This window comes from Halichoerus grypus, chromosome 5 (assembly GCF_964656455.1).
Source record: "Halichoerus grypus chromosome 5, mHalGry1.hap1.1, whole genome shotgun sequence".
Taxonomy (NCBI): Eukaryota; Metazoa; Chordata; class Mammalia; order Carnivora; family Phocidae; genus Halichoerus; species Halichoerus grypus.
In genome coordinates, this window is record NC_135716.1 from 139,993,192 (window position 1) to 140,016,427 (window position 23,236).

A 23,236-nucleotide genomic window follows, 5' to 3' on the forward strand; every position below is an offset into this window, starting at 1 on the left:
CAGAAGAAGCCAAACCTGCTGACACCTTGATTTTGGACTTCTAGCTTTCCAAACCATAGAAAATAAATTTCTGTTCTTTAACCCCCAGTCTACGGTATTTTGTTATGACAGCCTACCTGCGTCCTCCTTCTAGCATATTCTGTACCCTCTCAGGTGAAGGAGATTATAGGATCCTTAAGGGAATGGCTATAATGATTGATTAAATGCTTCAGATCATGGGATTTAACCTTTGATTCTATAAGTCTGAATAGAGCTTGCACCTCAGCGCTATTCTAGTCTACATTTAAGCTGAGCTTGGGGGGACTTGTAGGGACTAACCAGATAAGAGAAGGAGAAGAGTGTCTCAGAGGGAAAAAGAGCAGTATGTGCCAAGACAAAGAAGCAAGCGTCGCAAGTTTGGAGAACTATGAACTATTGGTTATGGCTGGAGTATACATTTCACAAGCTGGAGAAAGGCAATGGGCTTGGGAAGTAAGCACCAGCACACTTTGGTTTAAGCCTGTATGCTCATATAGAAACATGTCACCTATAATTAACTTCATCAAGATTACCAGGGTGTTTCTATGAAATAGCCCATCTTTTGTATGTTTGGTATGTTTAGGCTTCTGTTTCATTTTTTTTAATATATAAGACTTACTGTATAAAATGACTTATTATATAAAATGTCATCCACTTACTGTATAAAACATTATCCACTTATCAATCCGTGATTAAAATTCCAATGAGTAAAGACGCAAAAACCGCACCAGTAGCAAAAACTAATAAGCACTCTAGTGTCAAAATCTAGAAGGAATATCCACTAACTATAAGTAAATGGAATCTGGGAAAATCAGTGAGTTGGCACCCATGCTTTGCCCTGTCTACCTGTGAGAAGTACAGCTGACAGAAGATCTCTCATCCTTTCATCAGACTTCCCCTTGATTTGGAGGCCCCCAGTCTTAACCCACTAGAAAATGGCACAGGCACTGGTTTCTGTAGCTGCCTGAATACTGTTAGCCTGTGTCCGTCCCCACCCAAGGCTACACACACATAGGCTTACCCACACGCTGCTTTTCTGTACCTATGCAGAAAGCTCAACTTCCAAGAATGACGGAGCAGAAAGTTGGGGTGGGCAGGGGCAAACCTGGGTGTGATGTCTGCATTTGATGAGGCATAATTCCTGGTAATAAAGTCATGTGGGTTGCAGCAGAGGGAGGGAGATCCTGGTATTTGTATATGCTGAGTGTATCAATGATGACATACATGCTAATTTCATGTCTGATATGCAACCCATCTCTGAGGTGGTCCCAATGAAGGGCCACCAGGCATCAGTGAGGGTTGTCACTCATTCCTTGACTGTAGGGCTAAATGAGCAGGAAATAGGGCCAAGGGAAGTCTATGCAACTCATCTGTTGGGTTGTGCAGAATGTGAACAGTTCCTCATTTGACGGTGAATAGAGAAAACCCCAAATATGAGGCCTAATTTTAAAAAATACTGCAGAACATGGAGAGGCAATGACAATCCTGCAGACTCCAAATAGCAGCAAATTTTTTTAAATGATCTACTCTAAAAACTAGGAAACCTTTAGAAAGCCATTGGTGTTCTCTGTAGGCCTTATGGAGCCATGTCCTCTATTGAAACCAACTGGAAAGTAATAAGCATAACAAGCTATTAAAATGAAATTTAGAAAGCACTAAAGTGAACAGAAGAAATTAGAAAAAACTTAGTAAAACACGGACAATTTCAAGAAACGGAAGCTTCTATAAGCCAAATTAAGGGGTAATCAGGATCATAACTATGTGTGCTGATGTACGTTAACTAGACTAATTGGGATCACTTCTCTCTATATACATATATTGAATCATTATGTTGTATACCTGAAACTAATATTACATATCAATTATATCTCAATAAAAATTATGAGACAATCAAGGAAATCTGATTATTGCTAGATATTTGATGATATTAAGATATTTGTATTACATTTTTCGGTCAACAAACTTTTTCTTTAAAGGGCCTAATAGTAAATGTTTTAGGCTTTGTGGGTGTACAGTCTATTTCCACTACCCAACTATGTCACTGTAGCCTGAAAGCAGCAACAAACAACACTAACAAATGGCTGTGGTTGTATTCCAATAAAATATTAATTTTTTGAGAGAGCGAGCAAGTGTGAGTGGTGGGGGGAGGGGCAAAGGAGAAGGGAGAGAGGGAATCTTTTTTTTTTTTTTTTTTAAAGATTTTATTTATTTATTTGAGAGAGAGAGAATGAGAGAGACAGCACATGAGAGGGGGGAGGTTCAGAGGGAGAAACAGACTCCCTGCCGAGCAGGGAGCCCGATGCGGGACTCGATCCAGGGACTCCAGGATCATGACCTGAGCCAAAGGCAGTCACTTAACCAACTGAGCCACCCAGGCGCCCGAGAGAGGGAATCTTAAACAGACTCCATGCTCCGTGTGGAGCCCAATGTGGGGCTCAATCCTATGATCTTGAGATAGGGACCTGAGCGGAAACCAAGAGTCAGACACTTAACCGACTGAGAAACCCAGGCACCCTCCAAGAAAATACTATTTACAAAAATAAAAGAGGTAACCAGGAATCAATAGAAAGTAAAACTAACATTAGAGAAAATCTATTACAGAATGTCAAACTTGAGAGGTTTCCACGAAATCTAAAAAAGAAAAACAGAGAAGAAAATGAGAGAGGATAGTAGACATAGATAAGAGGAAGAATAGAAATTGAACCTAAGAGGCCTTGACATTGTGGAAGAAGAAACTAGAAAAAATGGAACAAGAGCTAACAACAAAAGCCACAACTGAAAAAACTTTGCAGAGATGGGAAAAAAGAAAAAACCCTCTGTGTACAGATCGAAAGGACTCAGTATGACCAAGCTAAATGAAGAAAAAAAATGTATCCATGTCTATCCTGACAAAAGTTTTGTGTTTACAGAGACAAAGAAAATTACTTAAGGATGCAGGCCAAAACCAAAATAAAACTAAACCAAAGCAAAGGAAGGAAAACATTAATTTTAAATGAACCCAAATCAGACTGACCTCAAACTTCTGCAATAATGAATATCAGAAGACACTGGAGCTGTGTTCATGGGAAAAAATGTAACTGAAATCAAATGATATTACATTCACGTGTAAGGCCATATAATACAGTGGTTGAGCATGCAGGATTTGGAGTCAAACAGCCAGTTTAAATTCTGGCTACCCCATTGATCAGTGTGTCCTTGGGCAACTCATTTACATGTTTCATAGGATGGTTATCACGATTAAATGAGATAATGCACACAAAGTACTCAGAACGCTTACTAAAGATCATTTTAACTTAATAACCTAATGGAAGTTAGAATTTGAACTCAGATCTGCCTGAATCTAAAATCAGGCTCACAGACCTTGTCCTCCAGTCCTGAACTCTCTGACTCAACACTGGGAGTTTGGCACTTGCTTCTGTGATTAGATTTATAGTGCCTGTTATGGTAACTGGAACCCATTCTCACATTTAAATTGTTACTGGCTCTTCGAAGGTCCTAGGGTAATATAAAGAATATGGAAGAAAGAAAAAAAATTAATTAGAAGGATCTCAAGGATTTCATTGGTCACATAAGTCCTATATACCATTTAAATCAGGCAGTGTCCAGGCTCAATACTTAACAAAATTTTTTCACAGTCTCCTCCCCCTACTATCGGTACTATTCAAGAAGGAACAGAAGAGTTTCTGGTGCTGTTAGTCCAGATGCCTTATCTCATATTTGATAACTCCTAACAGCTCTGAAAAATAAATGTTATGCAATATGGAACCATCGATGGATCTAGATTTTTGTTGTTGTGTTGTTGTGGCTGTTTTTCTAAGGGTCAGAAGATACTGCAGGCATAAGCCTGGACCTCCTAAGAGGACAGAATTGCAGCAAGCATCGAAGACAGGAGTTGGCTTCCACTGCAGCTCACTTTCAGATCTGTGCTAATATCAGACCTTTGCATGATTATTGATATTTCTCAACAGTGCTGCTTTTCCAACTTTCTTTTCCCTGTGTATCCCTTCAGCAGCTGATAGAGTCATCAGCTTATCAGGCTTATGATTCTGCATACCTACACCTTATCTATTCTTGTGCCCAAACTGACATGAAGCTCTGGAGGCCATATTTCCATACCAACCAAAGAAATTTTCTGACTTGAGATGTCATGCATAGGAAAAGTTTTATGAGGTATAAGCAAAACAATGAATCATTTTTATTTAAAGAGTAAAATCACATGACATTAGAACTCTTCTAGAAAATCCAGGGCTTTTATATCTCACAACTTGGGCTTTATAGTTGCTTGACTTCTGATGGGTAAGGAGGAGATAACAATACTGATCAGTTGCAGTTTGGTTGCTAGCAACAGAAACTGCCTTTTGTTAACATAAGCAAAAAGAAATATTTTGAAAGGATATGGAGTTATACACAAAACTGGGGGAAAATAAAACTTTGGGAAGAATCAGAACCAAAAATTAATGAGAGATACAGAAACATGGAATGGGAGAGAGGGAGGAAAGTAAGGAGGGATGAGTGGAGAAAGTGATAAATAGAGATTCATTAGACAAGGTGAGTCACAACATTGACCAGCGTAGGCTATGGGACATTGATTATAGTCCATCATCCCAGAGAACATATTTGTATATAAATGGAGGATAGATGCCAGGCAAGCAAATACAGGTGATTTTCACTACCAAAGTGTTCCTAAAGTACAAGTAAGCCTTCAATGACTCTCTGACTGTCCCACGTACACACATTGTTTAATGCAGTTGCTGTTTGGGGATTTCATTAAATATTGTCTATTTGCATTCAGAACCCATTTCTATATCCCCTATGTTTTCTCCTGTATTGAAATACTTCCCATTCTTGGGAAAACTACAAAAAAAAAAACATTTCTAACTCCCTTGACACCAAGGTTCTGGAACTGATTTAAGCTCCATCAGTGCGATGCAATTGCGTGTGATTTGAAAGGTGGAAGTTGTGGGGGTGGGGGCGGGGACATTTTAAGTATTTATTTATTTTCCTGAAGTAGTAGCAACTCCAGACCCTGGCACGCATCAGTTTTTGCAGTGGCCAGAACACATTTTGTACTGCCTAGTCACCAACCTCATAGTCAGGGACAACTGAGATGTCAGTCAGAATTTCCTGCAGTTTACTGGTCTCCAGAACTGGTGAGAACTAATCCTGAGCCTAGCAGCAGATGCCAACCTCCATTCTACTAACCCCTGCAATAATTGTGTAGGCACCTAATTTCCTATATTAAAGCCCTGTTCTAATAGAGACCTCTAAAGTAGTTTCTGTTTCCTGAATTATACCCTGAATGATACAAGTATCAAAAAGCTCCTCCAGCATCATACCCTCCAGTTCCATCCACATCATTGCAAATGGCAAGATTTCATTCCTTTTGATGGCTGCATAATATTCAATTGTATATATATACCACATCTTCTTTATCCCTTCATCTGTCGATGGACATCTTGACTCTTTCCATAGTTTGGCTATTGTGGATGGTGATTAACATAACATAATAAAAAAAATAAAATAAAAATAAAAATTCCTTCAGCTACAAAAAAAAAAAAAGCTCCTTCAATATCACTATCAATAGAAACTTCGACCTTTATTGCACATTCTTCCAGAGCTTTCTACATTGATCACCAATACTCTGTTTCCCTTTCTTGCACAGATGGCAGAATTTTGTTGAATTGTTGAGCAAAGTTTCTTCTGATTTGTCACATGATTTGCCTACAGGTGAGTTTTTGCAATTTTGTTCCTCGAGAGACCTCCCATTTCTCAGAGCTACTATTGACTCTGCTGCTTTGCTCCGGTGGTTTGCTTGTTGGGTTTTATCTTATTGCTCTCAGAAATGTAAATGGCTCAGCAGTGCAGAAAAAGTAAGAGTCAGAATTGTCTTACTGGCTATTCTTTTAGGCCAGTGGGCTCATTAAAGGCATAATTCTCCAAGTTGTATTATATCATGAGGCAGTCTCTAGTGAGAGCCCTTTCAGATGAATGCAGCACTTATAGAAGAAGTGGACATTATTTATTAGAACTTCAGTTGTACAGTCCCTTAGATCTAGGAACGCTACAGCTAGGTAATTACCCTACTGGCATCTCACCAAAAAAATAAAATTAAAGTAAAATAAAATAAAACAAAATAAAAGTTTAGTGTAGCATTTTTTGGTAAATGCCTCTAAAAACGGAAATAAACTTTTTTTAAAAAATTAAAAATAAGAATAGAAACAATGAGAAATCCTTCAGGGACAATTAAATTACAGTATATCCAAATGATAAAGTATGCAGCTGTAAAATAACATGGCTGGCCTTGATACAGGAAGATTTCCAAGACATATTATTAAGTGAAATTATAAAGATTAATTTGGGCAAAATATTTAGCAATTAGCAAGTTTTAAATATGACAGGTGAAAAAATATGCATTGATACTAATCTGCTGTTGCAATTTCTCTATTTACTACATTCATCAACCATTTACTGATTATCTTTTGGATCAAAATACAAGGTACTGAAAGTTTGAGAGGAGGGGTGGCATCTCTGTTTGCATTTCAGCAGAACAAAAACCTTACCGGGTATTTCGAACAGGGAATTTACAACAGAGGATCAGGGGACTGGTTGCACAAGCATTAGATTGAAAGAGCAAAAAGAGGATGGTGTGTGTATTCATTTCCTTAGGGCCGCCATAACAAAATGCCACAAACTGGGTGGCTTAAAATAACAGAGAGAGAATAGTTCTCACAGTTCTGGAGACTAGACGTCAGAAACCAAGGTGTCAGCAGGGCCATGCTCCTTCTGAAGGCTCTAAGAAAGAGTTCTTCCTTACCTCTTCCAGCTTCTGGTGGCTCCAGGCATTCCTTGGCTTATGGTTGCTTAATTCCACTGTCTGCCTCTGTCTTCACGTGGCCTTCTTCCAACTCTGTCTCTTTTGTGTCTCTGTATCTCCTTTTTCATATAAAGCCACCGCTATTCACTGGATTTAGGGCTCTCCCTAACCCAGAATGACGTCATCTTAACTTGATTACATATAAAAAGATCTTGCTTCCAAATGAGGTCATATTAACAGGTGCCAGTGGTAACTATGTTCAAAGACACAATTCAACCCATGACAGTTGAGGTAACCCAGAGCTTAGGAGTTATAGAAAGCAGCTCTCATCCTTAGGGCTGAGGGAACATAGTGAAAGGTGTATTATTAGCAGAATCTTGGTGAGTGCTACTACATAGTTGATTCTAGGATCTCCAAGAATATGCCAAGCAGCTAGAGAAAGAATTTTGAAGGAGATGCCACATAGTGGGTTACACCACGTAGTTTGAAACTCAGTGTTCCACAAAGGGGGCTGGTGCTTGGATTTCTGAAGAACACCATGTGGTCAATGTTGCACCTACTGAATGGGATGTCTGTCCTGTGGCTATTCTAAATTTTGAATTTTCACATTTGACTTGTGCTGAGAATGTTGAAAAACACTTCAGGAGTCTCCTTCAGACCCAAGAGTGAGATCCAGGAGGCTTCTCTGACAGCTCAAATCTTAGCAACAGCAGTAGCTCTCCCCCGATGCTGGACAGATACTAACAAACTCCAAAAACAAGAAGAGAGTACTTCTACTCTCCCCACAGTCTAATCTCCCTCCAAGCACCTCCCGTTTCTGGAATTTAGCCAGAAGCCAGTGGGCCAGGGTATCTGGGAAATGTAGTTGTAGCTCCCCAGCCCAGCATTATAGAAAAGAGATAGAAGGGATGTGCTAGAAGACAATAGGGTGATAAAAAGCAAGGGTTCATTTTTCATGATGTCATCTATAACTTCAGAGAACTCAGCTTTGTTGAAAAGACAAAACAAGGACATCAAAAGGTGATCACGACAAATGTCTAAACCAAATACTTTCTCTTTCTCTTCTAATATAAATCCAGGTCACTTGATGCATTCGTTTGCTAGAGTGGCTTAAACAACAGATGTTTATTTTCTCATAGTTCTGGAGACTAAAAGTTCAAAGTCCCAGTGTCAGCAAGTTTGGTTTCTTCCGAGGCCTCTCTCTCCTTGGCTTGAAGATGGCCTCTTTCTCACTGTGTCCTCACATGGTCTTTTATCAGTGCATGGACATCCCTGGTGTCTCTTTGTGTGCCCAAATTTTTGGCCTCATAAGAACACCAGTCATGGTGAAGATTGGTATCCTCATTTTAATGACTTCAATTGAACTGAATCACCTCTTTAAATGACCTGTCTCCAAATACAGTCACATTCTGAGATACTAGGGGTTAGGGCCTCAACATATGAATTTGGGGGGGACAGAATTCAACCCATAATGGATGACATAGAAAAGTGTATAAAAAGATGAGTCAAAGTCTCACTTTTGCAACTAAATAACCACCTTATATTGGAACACTTATTTTACTTCTCTTGGACTCATTTTTCTCATCTCTAAAATGAACCGAAAATATGAAATTAAAAAAAATACCTGCTCGATTGCTCTGATAGGGTGATTACAGGTATGACAGACAAAGTTTTTTAGGCAATATTGCACTCCACAGTGCAAAACAGGACTTTGGCGATACTTTTGTTGCATTGTTGTTGTGATAGCCTGTTGCTTACTGAGAAAGTTAATGCCTTGATCTCTTCCCATTTCTGTATTGTTGGAGCTATGATGATTAAGTGCTCCTAGGCCCTGAGAGGGGGCATTTTATTTGCCTGTTTTCTTGAAAGGAGGTACATTATAAGAAACTAAAGGCAGCTACTCCTTTTGGGTGTGAAGAATTGTGAATTTTTTCATTCCTGGGGCCTGTTTTCACTCAAAGATTCTTTAATAACCTGTTAACATGACTCATTTTTATATATACTGCCTTGTATCACAAACTTTATCTCATGTGGACCCCCAAGAATCCTATGAACTTGTTTTTTTAATGTATACACGATAGTCACATAAATACTTAGTGTCTGTGACTTAGGCTAAGGTCTAGAATGGACTAGTTTACAGCAGACCAAACCTCTTGGCAAGATCAACTAGAAGACTAGATAAAATACAAAACAACATCTCTTTGAAAGATATTATTTGGAATTCAAATTGAATACCAGAAAGAAAAGAGGAAAAAACCCTCTGGAAGAAGTTAACATCATATAAAATCTTGAGAATTATTTATACAAAATGTCCAGCATTCAGTTAAAAATAATCAGGAATGATACAAAACAGGACATGAATTTTCAAATAACTGTAATTAATATGTTTAAGAAAATGGATAAGATGGAGAATTTCAGCAAGCCATTTGAATTGATACAGAATTTATGTAAATTCTATATAGAATTTGCCTGAATGCACCAAACACTCCTCCCTCTAGATATATAGAATATCTAGAACTGAAAAATATAAAAACTAAAGTTAAAAAACTCACTATATCAGTTGAACAGAAGGTTGAGTGTAGCTGAAGAGAGGATTAGTGAACTAATCCTGAATATAGTTCAGTAGGAAATATCCAGATTGAAGCATGAAGGAACAATGAGGATAGAACATACCAGAAAAAGTGTATGAGACATATAGGAAATGGCAAGAATATCCAGTATACATCTAATGAAGTCACAGAACGATAGGAGGAAGAGAATAAAGCTGAAGCAGTATTTGAAGCAATTATGACTGAGAAATTTCCAAAAGTGATAAAAGATCTCAAGCCACAGATCCAAGAAGTGCTATGAACTCCCATGAAGACAAATACAAAAGAGCTTAGACCCCTCCAAACATGCTATGGTCTGAGGTCTAAAATAGTATTTCACAAAAATGAAGTATGGCTCCAACTTTGAATCTCTTCACTCTGGAGCCTATGAGTGAGGAAGAGGAAGAAAAAGCAGGAAGCACAGAGCAGGGTTATAGCAAGGCTGCTAATGGGGGGAAATTGGAGGGAATAATCATAGCCTCAGAGGCTCATTGATCCCCTCGAACATCTCGTGAAGACAACACAGAAAAATGACTAAGAGTTTAACCTCCCTTTTATTAAGGAAAAAAAAATATCCATAGTAATTCCTACTTAGAACTATTTATATTGGAGGGACAGAAAAGCTAACTGAGTTGGTTTAGAGAATAAAGAGTTTTGGTTTATGTAAATAAAAAGTCTGGCAGCAGCAAGAGCTATAGGCTTTTTTGATGTAGTCATTAAAAATGTCAAAATCCAGGATCTGGTTTCTTTCTGGCTCTCTGCTCTGCTGTATATGGTGCTGACATCATCTTTAGGCTCTACATGGTGGTGCCTCAACTACTCCAGACACTTCTTCAATAACAAAATAGCTATGGTAGTCAAGGTCATCATATCTTCACAGCACATTCTTTTGGCTGGTCCTGCCCAGAAGGAGAGAATTTTACGAGTTGAGAAACTGTAGCAGATGTCTCCTCTAGTCTCAGAGCTTAGACTAAATTAAGTTTTATGTCCACCTTAGAACCAAGACTGTGATTAGGACACCATGATAGTCTTCAACTAATCAGAGACCAGCCTCGGAGTTGGAACTGGGTGTCATTCTTACCAAACCACATCACTACAATGGGGAGGAGGGGTCCCCACAAAGTAAAATATAGTTGCTATCACTAGAAGGGAAGAATGAAGAGGACATTTGCCAGAGAAGAAATGAATGATGGAAGAAAAAAATAAATCAATTCCAGTCACATGCATGGCCCGTGAGGCCCTTCAGTTCTGTGAATACTTAACCTTCTCTTCCCTTTTCATCCTGCTTCAGCTAGGCTCTCCTCTCGGCTATTGCCTGAATGCACCAAACACTCCTCCCTCCCTTGTGACCTTTGCCTTTATGATAGCTTTTTCCTGAAATGCTCTTTCTGCAGACATTTGCATGGCTTTCTCCCATGTTTCTCAGGGCTCTATTTGAATGTCACTTGGAGAGGCCTTGGGTGAATTCCCTCCCTAAAATAGCAACTGCCAAGATTTTCTACCCCCATAATTGGCTTTAGCTGTGTTTCTAGCACTTATCACTACTTGACATTACATATCTCTCTGTTTGTCCTCACCACTGGAATGCGCACTCCATGGGAAGATTCTGTCTTATTCATCGTTGTATCACAGTTAGCATTTAAGGAATGTTTGTTGAGTAAGTGAATGAATTAGAATCCAGACCTAACCCTACCTCTGTTGTCTTAAGCAAGAAACTGAACCTGGTGTTGCCTTGGTCCCCTCATTTGTAAAATGCAGATAATTTCAACCTCACAGGGTTATTCTTTAGATTAAGAAAACCTGTGAAAAATGTCTGGCATATATAGATATTTAACATATATTTGTTTCCTTCTCATAAAAGTTTCATTCACTAGGTCCAGTGAGGCCAGAAGTCTTTATTTAAATCCGTTGTTTTCTCCTGTGGCTTCACTTTAGAATTACCTAGGGAATTCTTTAGAAGTCCTGAGCTGGGTTCTCACCCCTCGAGATTCTGATTTAATTGGTCTGGTGTGCCGCCCAAGTACTGGTAATTTTTAAAGCTCCCCAGGTGGGGGCACATTAGCAGCCTGTGCTGAAGACCACTGATTTCAAGTCATTAATGGGGTGGGGGGGGGAAGGGATGGGAGGGCTGGCTGTGTGACTATCAGAATCCACTGGAAGCCCTGTAAAACCTGGCCCTTCCAACACCTGGAAATCTCTAGAAGCCAGCTTGGCTTATTTCCTCCAGTACAAATCATCAACTGGCAGACTAGACAGATGGTTATTATTTATCCTTCCTGCTGTGTTAGAAAGAAAAAAAAATTAACTCTGCCTCGGGTTTCTCAAACCATTTTTACATGTGCAAACCATTACCTTTTTATGTGCTCCTAGGTATTAGAAGGGAGAAAGTGAAGCTGAAGAGAGACCAGGGAGACTAGCATGTATTTTCTCCTAATGTAACTTTGAGAAGTGCAGATACCAGAGAGAAACTGGCCTGGGACAAAGACTAGGTTCTAGATCTTATGCTAAAAGGGATAATGTACAGGAACAGTGCCCAGAAAACTGCTCGGCACAGGATAATTAATGTTAAGTCTTCTCTTCTGGGGAAGCTAGATTCGTTTAAGATCATATAATAATGATAACACAGTAACAGATAATAATTCCTCACACTGAGCATCTTCCCTGTGTTAAGTATTTTTGGTCGGTAACTTTTGTTTAATCTCCACAATCTGCAAACTGCTGGTTCCATTTTCACAACTGACAAAATTAGGATCTGAAAGGTTGCAGCTGGTAAAGGGAAGAATCAGTATTCACATTCAGGTCTGACACCAAAGTTTATCTTATATGCCATATACTGCTTCTAGAATCCTTTTAACTCTCAACCTTGATAATTCAGAGCAATTGGAACCTTTTTTCACCTGCAGCAACCAGAAAGCTTTTCTTTCACATACTGGGTGAAATAAACTGGGGCCAGGGCTACTAGGTGATGATGGGTTCCCATGACAAATTTTCAGCGATTAAAACAGATCTGCCTTGAAGGGGCTGCCTTAACTGGCTATCATGATTCTCATTAAGCATCTATTAAGTTTTACTCTATATAGCATCTGGGTTAGGGATGGGAAGATAAAGAAATGCAGAGAAAAAATTTTCCTTCTGTAGGGTCTGAAAAGGAATTGGGAGAAATAGAAATATATATTCAGTGACTTTAATTTCTAAACTCTATCAGGGCAATGGTCATTCATGTAGTCTACAAGCATGCACTGAGTACTTATTCTAATGCTGGGTGCTGGGGCTTCGGATATTATGAAGTCACATTATCTTCATCAAGAGACTGGGGGGAGATTCATAATGATTCATAGGTGAAATATTAAAGCTGCAACAAAGGCTTTTTAATCTGATATGTAAGTTAATTTACATGAACATCCTTATATAGATGACACTATTAGTTAACATTTATTGAGCACTTGCTATGTTCCAGGTGTTTGCTTTACAGTTTCTAGCCCATTTAATCCTCACAATAATCTATGGGTGGCATTAGCCACCTTTTACAGAAGTGGAGACTGAGACACAAAGAGGACAAGTAACCTGCCCAAGGTCACGCATAGAGAAAGGAGCATAGAGAAAGGAGCCAGGACTGATTCAAGCCCAGGGCATCTGCTTCAGGGCCTCCACTCTCCACCACGATGTTACACTGCCACTCTCCACCTTTTAAAAAAACTTACTGATTGAACCATCTTTATTGAAAGCAGTGAGAAGCAAAATGCCTTTGTTAATGGCATACTTGAATTATGCACTAAATACAGAAGCTGAAGTTCCCAGATATCTGTACTGTGTGGTCGTTGCATGGATTTGTAAAATAAATGAGTAAGTCACCAAAGGCGCTAGTGACGAATGAATGACACCCATCATAAGCCTAAGAGGACCTGAGCAGAAGCTCTTCATGTCTTTTTCCTGGATCCTAAGGAAATTTCTATTCATAAGGCAGCAGCCTGAGCAAGTAGTACCTGGGCTGGAGACTCCCCCGGGTTAGGGATAATGGTCAAACCTCTTCCAGTACAGCACCTCTGAACATTGAGAGGAGTAAGGAAGGGGGGAGACAAAGCTTTTACCTGATCCTTCAGGCACATACCTGTGTGGAGAGAGGGGCAGAAGTTCCTGCTTTTCTGGAAAGAGGCAGAGCTATGGAAAGAGGCCCCCTTGCCACTCTCCAAACTGTAGAAAGCCTCCTTATGCAAGGTGGTTCTATAGGCTGTTGTCTTTGCTTATCTGGAGCAAGCTGTAGTGCAGGGGCCACTGCCAGCATCACTTCTACTTGGAAACTCCTATTCATCCCGCAGGCCCCCAGTTTAAGTGTCACTTCCTCCAGCAAGCCTTCCACGATCCTCCCCAGCTCCTGCCCCATCTCAAAATAAGCGCAAATATTTTCACCTTTTCCTGGGTTGTGTTTATGGTTGTTGGTAACCAAATAATAATTTTGAGTAGACATTTAGCATCTACTTGCCCTCTGTGAGTTCCACCACGCAGGTACCAGAGCTTTTATCTACCAGTGTCTCCCTATCACCTAACACAGTGCCAGCCACATAATGGAGCCTCCACATTCTCTTGGCCTGGGTGCATACGTGTTGGTGCTAACATGAGGAGACCAAACTAAACCCTTCCATTTTCTTCTTTCTTGTCCAGGAAAGAATGCAAAGAAAACCTCTGGCACTGCAATGCAGGCTGAAGTCCCTGAGATGTCTCCAGGCAAAACAGAACATATGGTAGGCACCTGGCTACACAGAGCTGGAGGAAGGGCTTCGCCCATCCTTTGCCTTCTCTTCTCTGAGGCTGTGTGGAGCCCTCCCTTCTGGGTTTTTGATTTCCACCCAACACCTTGATATCAGGCTCTCTTTGACTTTGAGACTCTGCTCCAACAGAGAAGGAGGCAGAACTCTTGAGAGTGTGTGGGTTGGTTTCTGTCCCAGCTGGTATGCATGCAGAAATCTCTCAACGTGCGGTGATGGGCCCACCTTCTGCCCCAAGAAACTGGACTTGTAGCATGTATACAGGTGTCCTTCCAAAGCCTGTGACCAATCCACCAACTGCCATCAAAATAAAAGATGGTTATGAGACCTATTTTAACATCTTAAGCCCAGCTTCCAGAAACTGAGGGTGACCTTTTCCCCAGACATCACATTTTAAAATGTAATGGGCTCTTTGATTTAAAAAAAAAAATCTGGCAAGCAGTAAAATCCGTTTTAATATTCCCAGCACTTAGCCAAAAGAAGATGCAGACAGAATTGAAAAACAGCCTGAGTTTTTCTGTTGTTGTTTTTTAAATGCCCGGATTAGAACATAATTCATCTTAAAATGACGGGAGGCCTCTTCATGCACTTCACACTTTGAAATATTTTAGAAAATAGTATCCATTTTGGCAAGCCTCTTGCCACGCAAGAAACAACAGCAAATGCTTTTCTCCTTGAGTGTTAAGTCTGTTGTGAATAAGATTATAAAAAATATACTTTGCTCTTTTATTTTGCCTCTTGTTTGAGGATTTTACTGTATCTCTGCAATAATTGATTCTTCTCACATTCCTCTATAAGCAGCATTCATTGCCCCACTTTTAGAGAGTGAAATTGAAGCAGAAGTTTGGTAAAGCACATTTCCTCTTTTCCCAGAGAAAATTGTTTATTCATTCCCTTACTCGTTCGGTTAACATGTCTTTATAACCAACTATGTGCCGGCCACTAACCAGACCTTCAAGGTCCACAAATGACTAACTCACAGGTCCAGTCTCTACATCTCTGGTAGAGGAGAGAGATACTGTAACAGTCATAATATCCTCTAATAAATGCTGTGATGGATAAAGGGGCTACAAGGAATCACCCCTCACCCCGCCTGGGGCTTTGGGAAAGGCTCCCCACAAGACGTGAAATATGAGTTGGGTCTGAGTAGAAGCCCAACCAATCAAGACATGAGTAGTAAGAAGGGTTCTCACGACAGAGAACGGCATGTATAAGGCATAAAGGCATCATACAGCTTCATTTTTTTTCTGGTTTTATGTGGCTGGAAAAAGATGAGAGAAAAAAATGCATACATAGGGCTGAAAGAAGAGAAGCAAGAACAAGAACTTGAATGGTCTATGTGCCAAGTAAGGAATTTGGACTTTATCCTGATACAGTGGGACCAAACAAATAGAGTGTGTTACTTACTTACTTACTACTTACTTAGTTGAGCCTAATTCAGGTCCATACAAAGCCCCCTTTCCCTGCCTTTAGTGGTCAAAGAGAATGTTGAACTATCTGAAAGAATACAAAAATTTATTGAAAATCAGTTTCTCAGATCCAAGGACCTCTTTGAATTCTCTAAAATCATCCACCCAACTCTATGCAAATGTACATTTAGCTGGGTAGATTATCTAAAGTATTCATCGGATTTCTAAAGTGGTCCAAAGCTCTAAAAAGTATAATAATCTTATACTTTATGAAAACTTTCAGCTGTTTCTCAAAATTGATTTTATCAAAGTGGAATTCTTTTATATTATCTCTTACAATTTACTGGTTGCCGGTTATCCATATGGTTACAATTTCATGTAGCATTCTATTCTTTCTTTTTTTTTATGTATTTGTCAGAGAGAGAGAGCACAAGCAGGGGGAGAAGCAGGCAGAGGAAGAAGCAGGCTCCCTGCTGAGCAAGGAACCCGCTGTGGGACTCAATCCCAGGGCCTGGGATCATGACCTGGCCGAAGGCAGGCACTTAACCAACTGAGCCACCCAGGTGTCCCAGCGTTCTATTCTTTCAAACAAACAGTTCTTCACATTCCCCAGCAGCAGCTTAACGCATGTTTGTTAACAAACTCAAAACTTAGTGTCTTATTGCAATTTCCATTCTTTAGAGCTATGGGATTTTCACAACTTATATGTGATGAGAAGTTTGAGACAAAGGTACAAAACGAGAAATTCAGATATTTGAAAATTGGGGGAAGCACAGATTTATAGAAGTTAGAGACATAATTCTATGGCAAATTAGTTAAGATTATTTGCATTGAGATGAACAGAACCAACTCTACCAATTTAATACATTGGAAGGATAGACAAGCATATTATGCTACCTAAGGACAGAACCGTAACAATGAACTAAAATCAGAAACTTGGACAACATCATGACTTCCTGTATCTTTTCTCTTCTCTCTGCTGTCAGCTTCATATCCTCTATCTGCCTATCTTTCCATCTGTCTGTCTTTCTCAGCAGATCATTTTTTTCTCATTTCCAATACACAGAGTGGAAAACCTGTTAGAGTTCCTACATCTTACACAGAATGACCTCTGTTTTTCTATCTTTCTGTCTTTATCTCTCACAAATAGTTCCAAAACAACTGGACAGTATGTTTATTGGTCCATTTGGCATTAGATGCCCAGTCCTACACCATGTACTTGCATACATGGCAATTCTCTCCCCAGCCATGGAGATAGGGAGGATGGGCAATTCCTGGAGCAGTCGGATTGGGCAGATCAAACAGGCAATGTCCGCTCTGTCTCTTCATGGTAGGTGACAGGATGTCTTACATGGTGCAGCAGGGACTCATCTGTCTACTTGTTCTAAAAGCATCTCATTTTGTGCTGGACATGGAGTTAGAATACCAAAATGAGCTAGACGTAACCTCTACACCCTCCTTCTAGTTTTGTGTCTACCATTGATTACATGATCTTAGTAAGTCCACTCCCTAGGCCGCAGCCTATTCTTAAAGGAATAGGAATGACAGAACACAGAGGTGCTTTATGGTTTGTTAGAATGAGCCCATGAGCCTAAGATAATATCAGTATTATTTCAATCACTTTTTGTCAACAATCGCACACGTGATGCAGAGGTTTTCCCACCAAGAAGTTATAAGCATTGCCTGAAGCCTATCCCCTGTGTATCCCACTAGTACAAAACAGAGTAGAATGTCATGAAAAGTCTCAGTTACAAAAACCTTTGTTTTGTGTAAATCAGAAATGTAAACTGAAAAAAGTCATGATTTCACCCTTCCCTTAAAAAAAAAAAAAAAACCTCAACATAGTAGTTTATATCCAGCAAGAATTGGCAGATATGGTCCTATGGCACTGAGAATTTGAAACACATCCTCTAACTCTACAAAGCCAGACTTTGCAATAAATCTTGCTAGCTGTGTGGCCTCATCTTTGGCCAAGAGACTGGAGGAGCTCTGTGTGGTGAATGTCTTGCCAGTGAGATGCCTGTGTTGTTTTGGTAGAAAACTCCAGAAGAGGAGCCACAACCAGAAAACCCTCCTGCTGAGATTTCAGCTCCCAAAGATCCCCTGAGTGCTGTGAAGGTCAGGCCAGTCTCACAGCCTCTTGTGAGTCCGACGATGAAGAACAAATCTGAAGAATATGAGACATGGATCGACAGGTTCAGGAAGCTGGAAAATGCCCTCTACCTGTGTGATCTGAGTAATACAGGTGAAGTGAGAACCTTAGAGCTGATACGCCTTTCTATTTGTGTTCTAGTCTGGAAGTGGACACCTCCTTTTCTTTCACTTCTTAACAAATACACTTTGTATACAAACCATGTGCACTGGCACTGGGAGCACAATTGGGAAATACAAAGATGAATCAGAATCAGACATGAATCCCCTACCGGGTTACTCACAGTCTCTTTGTGTCTTTGATCCTCCTCCATTCCACTACTGGTGTCTAACCTATAAACCAATATTGTAACTACCAGCTGAAATCTTCAGCGTGCCCACTGACAGGCTGAACTCCAAACTCCTTAGCAAGGCAAAAGCTGGTTCTGTCCACCTGACCAGTCTCTTTTCCTTCAACTGGTATTCTCTCAGCATATCCTACCCTATCATAATGAATAACTTGCCTTCCTCAAACATGCAATGCTTTCTCCTGTGGTTGCTCCTTTTCTCACACTGTTACCTCCATCTGAGCTGTCTGCCCCTCCTCTTTCTACCCCACCCCTGCCAACACCCCATCTTGTCCACCTGGCTAGCTCATGCCTAAACATGTTTTAGGTTAGAACTCAGGCTCTGAGACTCCCAAAATTTCCCCAGACAAATCTAGGCTAACCTTTATCTGGCCTCCTAGAGTTCTTTAACAATCATTATCATATTTGATATATTTTTTTCATTTGGGGACATATTACAGTCTTACCAGTAGACTATATTTCTTTTTTCGCCCTTGCACCTTGCACAATTCTGTTCAACTTTTTCTTTTTGAGGGAACGAAGAAAGGAATGAATGTAAATACATAAATAAATCCAAGATGGAAGGTAATAAATACCATTACAGTGTGCAATGTGGGCAGAGAAAGAAGTATTCCTTCTTAGTGAGGTGATCAGGGAAGGTTATATTAGTGTGAAATTAACCATTAAGGATAAAGTGCAGTTTACAAAGGAATGAAATAGGCCTTTCTGGCAAAGGTGTACATTAGCCAAGCAAAGTGTTATGTGTGAAGCTCAGTGCAAGAAGTTTTGATTAGAAGAATATAAGGGCTATTAAGAAGAATGTTAAATGATAAAGGTAGAAATATAAGATTCCAGATCTAGGAAGATCTTAGATGCCAGACCAAAGAATTTGGATTTGGTTCAAAAAGAGTGAGTAGCACTAAGAGTTTCTAAGAAGGGAAGTGGTATGATGAAGTTGTATTTCAGAAAGATCCTTGATGGCTGTGTGCAGATTGAAGGAGAAACTGAAAGTAGGGAAAGGAGTAAGGATTTGCAATGTCCAAGTGAAAATGAAGTCCAGAACAAGGTCAGAAACCTGGGGAAGAGGGAGCAGATACAAAAGCACATGGACTGAAATGGTGGTACTTAATTATGTTCTGTAGTTATGGTGAGTTAGTGTGTTATATGTGGAGGATAAAAACATGGAACCCATGTTTAGAGTAGAAGGGTGGTTGCCGGGGAAAATGGGAAACATTGGTCAAAAGACACAGACTTTCAGTTAGAAGATGAATGAGTTCCAGGAATTCAACATACAGCATGATGACTCGAGTTAACAATGCTGTGTTGTATACTTGAAAGTTGCTATGACAGTAGAGCTTTAATGTTCTCACCACCATAACAACAACCACAATAAAATGGTAATTACATGTGATAAAGGATATGTTAACTAACCTTATTGTGTTAAACATTTCCCAATATATACATGTATCAAATCATCACATTGTACACCTTAAACTTATATAATGGTATATGTCAATTACATCTCAACAAAAAAATAGTGGATACATTAGCACTCTCTAGAAGTAATCACTTAACAGTAGCAACGCATTTTCATTCTCTGTGTGTTTCTGTTTCATTTTGTTTTGAATTTCCAAAGCACTTAACTCTAGACCACATAAAGTATAACTACCATACAATACCTAAGAACTTCTAATAATCATACTAAAGAGAGGGGGAGATGAAAATTTTAAATGAAAAATTCATCTAATTTATTAAACTTATTAAACGTGTACAAAAAAACATCAGGTGGAGAGGGAAGACATTTCTAAAGAAACAAACGCTGAGTTGCAGTGATGGATGATGGATCATAAACTCAGTTGCTAAGAGACTCCCCAGTGACGGGGACCTTTCTCATACTTCTAAACTGTTCTGAGGAAAAACAGAGTTTTGTTGACTTTGGAGGCAGATCCGGCAGATTTGAAATGCCTCTCTCATGGCCTCTTCACTATTTATGCCTGTTTTCTCTGTTTCTATGAAATTCGTTAGTTCCTCGTCAGCCAGGGAATGTGTCAGCCTGATCTGGGAACATCTATAACTATCTTTAATGAGGAAAGAAGCTTAACTGAGGTCATTTAGTTGGTTTATTAACCACAGAATTTAGCTGACCACCACAGCCTCATTCGAGACACTGAGCAGATGATACCTACTTCGCCTATTGATGAATCAGTGTTCTTTATTATGTGCAAGGAAATATGTAGGCCAGGGTGTTCTTCATTCAGGGTGAAGACAGACCATCCATCATCAAATTAGTGTTTCTGGGAACCTACTCTGTGCTTATGTCCTAACAGGGGTTGTCAAGAAAATATCCTTGAGGAGAAAGAATAAGAAATGACTGTGAATAACTGGTCATGTTTTCTAAAGAAAGAAGGGCGGTTGGGATAAATGTTTGGGTGAATGGTAGATTTGGAATTTTCCCAATGAACTGAAGGCTAGATAGAAAATGTTTTCCAGTTCAAGGAGGCAGAATGCAGTGAGAGCCCTCAAGGACATTCTTTGCATGAGTCTGGACTTTACACACAGTCAATCACTAACTCCTCACATCAACCACATGCCGAAGGGATTAATGGCCTTATTTACAGAGGAAAAAGCCAAGCTCGAAGTGGTAAAAGACAAGCCAGTGGGAAGTGGAACCATAATTCAAACCCAGTTCTATCGGACTCCCCACTACACTAAACTCCCGTGACATACCAGAAGGAACACGAGGTTGTGCTTGTTGCTTCGTCGGTTGTGTCTTTGTTTTTACTGGAAGACTTAGATTCAAGTCCAGACTTGACTAATTGCTGAGCCCTGAAAGCCAGTTATTTATATTCTCTGAGGCTGTTTCCTTATCTATAAAATAAGACTGATAATAATAAAACATATCTCCCCGCTGGGAGAAAGGATCACATGAGATTTGAAAGTTCTTTGCAAACTGTAGAATGAAGTGGATGTTAAAGAGGTTCTTCTTATTATTCCTTTCATTTTGGTTCTGGTGGGATAAGAACAGGCTTTTCAGCACTAAGATGGATTGTAAGGGTTATTCTATACAGCTGTCCTGGGCAGCCCCTAATGACAGTAAATTAGACAGATACAAATTTCAGTCAATGAACTTTTGTTTGACGCTAGGAATCCTCTACCAATGGTAAAGCTTAGAAGATAGTAGAAAATGCCCCTACACACATCAGCAGTGATTCCTACATGTTATCTTTTTAACACTACTTTTAATTTTTAATTAAAATATAAACTAAATTTTATGCAGTTAAAAATTTTCTGCTTATTAAGACACTTTTATTTATTTTGAATAATATTCGTGCTATAACTATTATAATCATCCTATAATAATGCTTGCATTAATGAGTGCTTAATAGTTCTGGACACTGTGCTAAGCTTTCATTATTTTATTGATTTTCATACAGTTTAATTATCCCTATTTTAAAGTTGAGGAAACTGAGGCTCAGAAAGTTAAAGTACCTTCCTCAGTCAGAGACTTACTCCAAAGTCCATGACTTATATTTCCAGAGGCAGAATATGAGGAAATGTCTTGAGGGATCTAACCTAGACCAGACCAAGAGCAGCCACCCAATGCAGAGAAATGCAAAGATGCCAACTCACAGATTGGCCAACTCAGAGAAAGATATTTCTAAAGAGGAAAAGATCAACAACATTCTAATAGAAGAGAGAGACAATAAACAAGCCTACACAGAACAGAAAATAAACAGAGATGGGATGGGATGGAATGGGACAGAATAGAACTGAATAGAATAAATCACATGAGGACCCCGCCTGTCTGTAGCCCACTGTTAAGAACAGCCATCACAGAAAATTAGCTAGTGCCTCAGTTTCTCCTTCTGGAAAATGAGTTGTGAGGATTACATGAATCACTACTGGTACAATGTTTGGAGGCATGCCTGAAATGCAGTAAATGTTATATACACATATAAGTATCAGTCACTATTGTGATACTCTAGCTAATTTTCTGCGTATCTTACCGTCTCAGCTGGCTGGGGATCTTCCTGAGGTAAAAGGTTCCTCCTCTAAATCTTCTATATTCCTAAGCATTGTATCTGACATATATGAGCTCCCAATTAGCGGCTTATGAATGAGTTATTTATCTTTGCTGATGCCACGTTCTCCACTTAAAACTCCTCTCTGCAACTACCCAAATCCACCTACCCTTAACTTGGAAAGCACCGTGGCATTGATACATATGATGCATGGGTACCAGGGCATACCCTCTGGTGATCACACTACCATCTCTATTACACAGATGTAGACTCTGAGCCATGAGAAATGAGATGATTTACCTGTGATCACACAGCAAGCGGGAGGGAGTCACAGTAAATACATTTCCAAAAATGCATAAAATGAGCTGTTTGAATCCTGCATGTTTAGGAGCATGTTTGGCTACTTCAATAAGATAAAAAATTAACCAGAAAAATTAGAAATTGATTTTAGCAGGCACCCCGCCTGTTTTAAAAATTAGCCTTTAAAGTTTTATGGCCACAAAGAATAAGCCTAAATTACTTTAAGAAGCTGAAAGTGTCAAAATATTAGCATTTTGTTTTTACTCAGAAGTCATTCAAGCTAATATAGATTTTTTTTTCTCTTTTTTGCTTTCTCCATCCTCTTTTCAAATCTTCCCACCCACCCACCCACCCAATCCAATCACAGGAGTTCTGGAGAAGGAAAGGGCCAGACGCCTCATTCACAACTACAATCTCATTTACAACCTGTCCCTGAGCCCTCGGAAAATCGACCAAGCCTTGAGGAGATTCCGTGCGGGAGAAAATATGCTCTTGGAGCCAGCACTTCGGTACTTAAAGGAGCTATGATAACAAGCCCATATTGTGAGAACAGATGTTTCCTTTATCTTCCTTTTTCCCAGACACGTGTTTCTCCCCAACCTGAGTGAGGCCAATACAGGGACTGGAGATGGTTTGGACTTGGACTTCTTCTCTGGCTATGATCTTTCCTCATAAGCAGCTCAGAGTGACCCGAGAAAATGGGGTTTCATCTCCCGAGGTGGCAAGAGACCAATTTCTTAAAGTCCCCTTCTATTCTAATAAAGCTCCTTATTAACATTATATGAATTTTTTTCTATATTGCTAATGAAACTTTGTTTTTGCAAGCCCTGCAATTCCATAGAGTA

At 39.6% G+C, this 23,236-nt stretch overlaps 1 protein-coding gene across 1 annotated transcript in view; it reads left to right on the forward strand.

Annotated features, from left to right (window-relative positions):
• The window catches only part of C5H1orf87 (chromosome 5 C1orf87 homolog), a 74,995-nt gene extending 52,076 nt beyond the window's left edge, over nucleotides 1-22,919 (forward strand). Inside the window, exons 8-11 of the mRNA XM_036121356.2 lie at nucleotides 5,681-5,745; nucleotides 14,080-14,159; nucleotides 17,630-17,837; nucleotides 22,759-22,919. Of these exons, the coding sequence (XP_035977249.2) occupies nucleotides 5,681-5,745; nucleotides 14,080-14,159; nucleotides 17,630-17,837; nucleotides 22,759-22,919 (514 nt within the window). The remainder of the gene's footprint in view (nucleotides 1-5,680; nucleotides 5,746-14,079; nucleotides 14,160-17,629; nucleotides 17,838-22,758) is intronic.
• The last annotated feature ends 317 nt before the right edge of the window (nucleotides 22,920-23,236 follow it).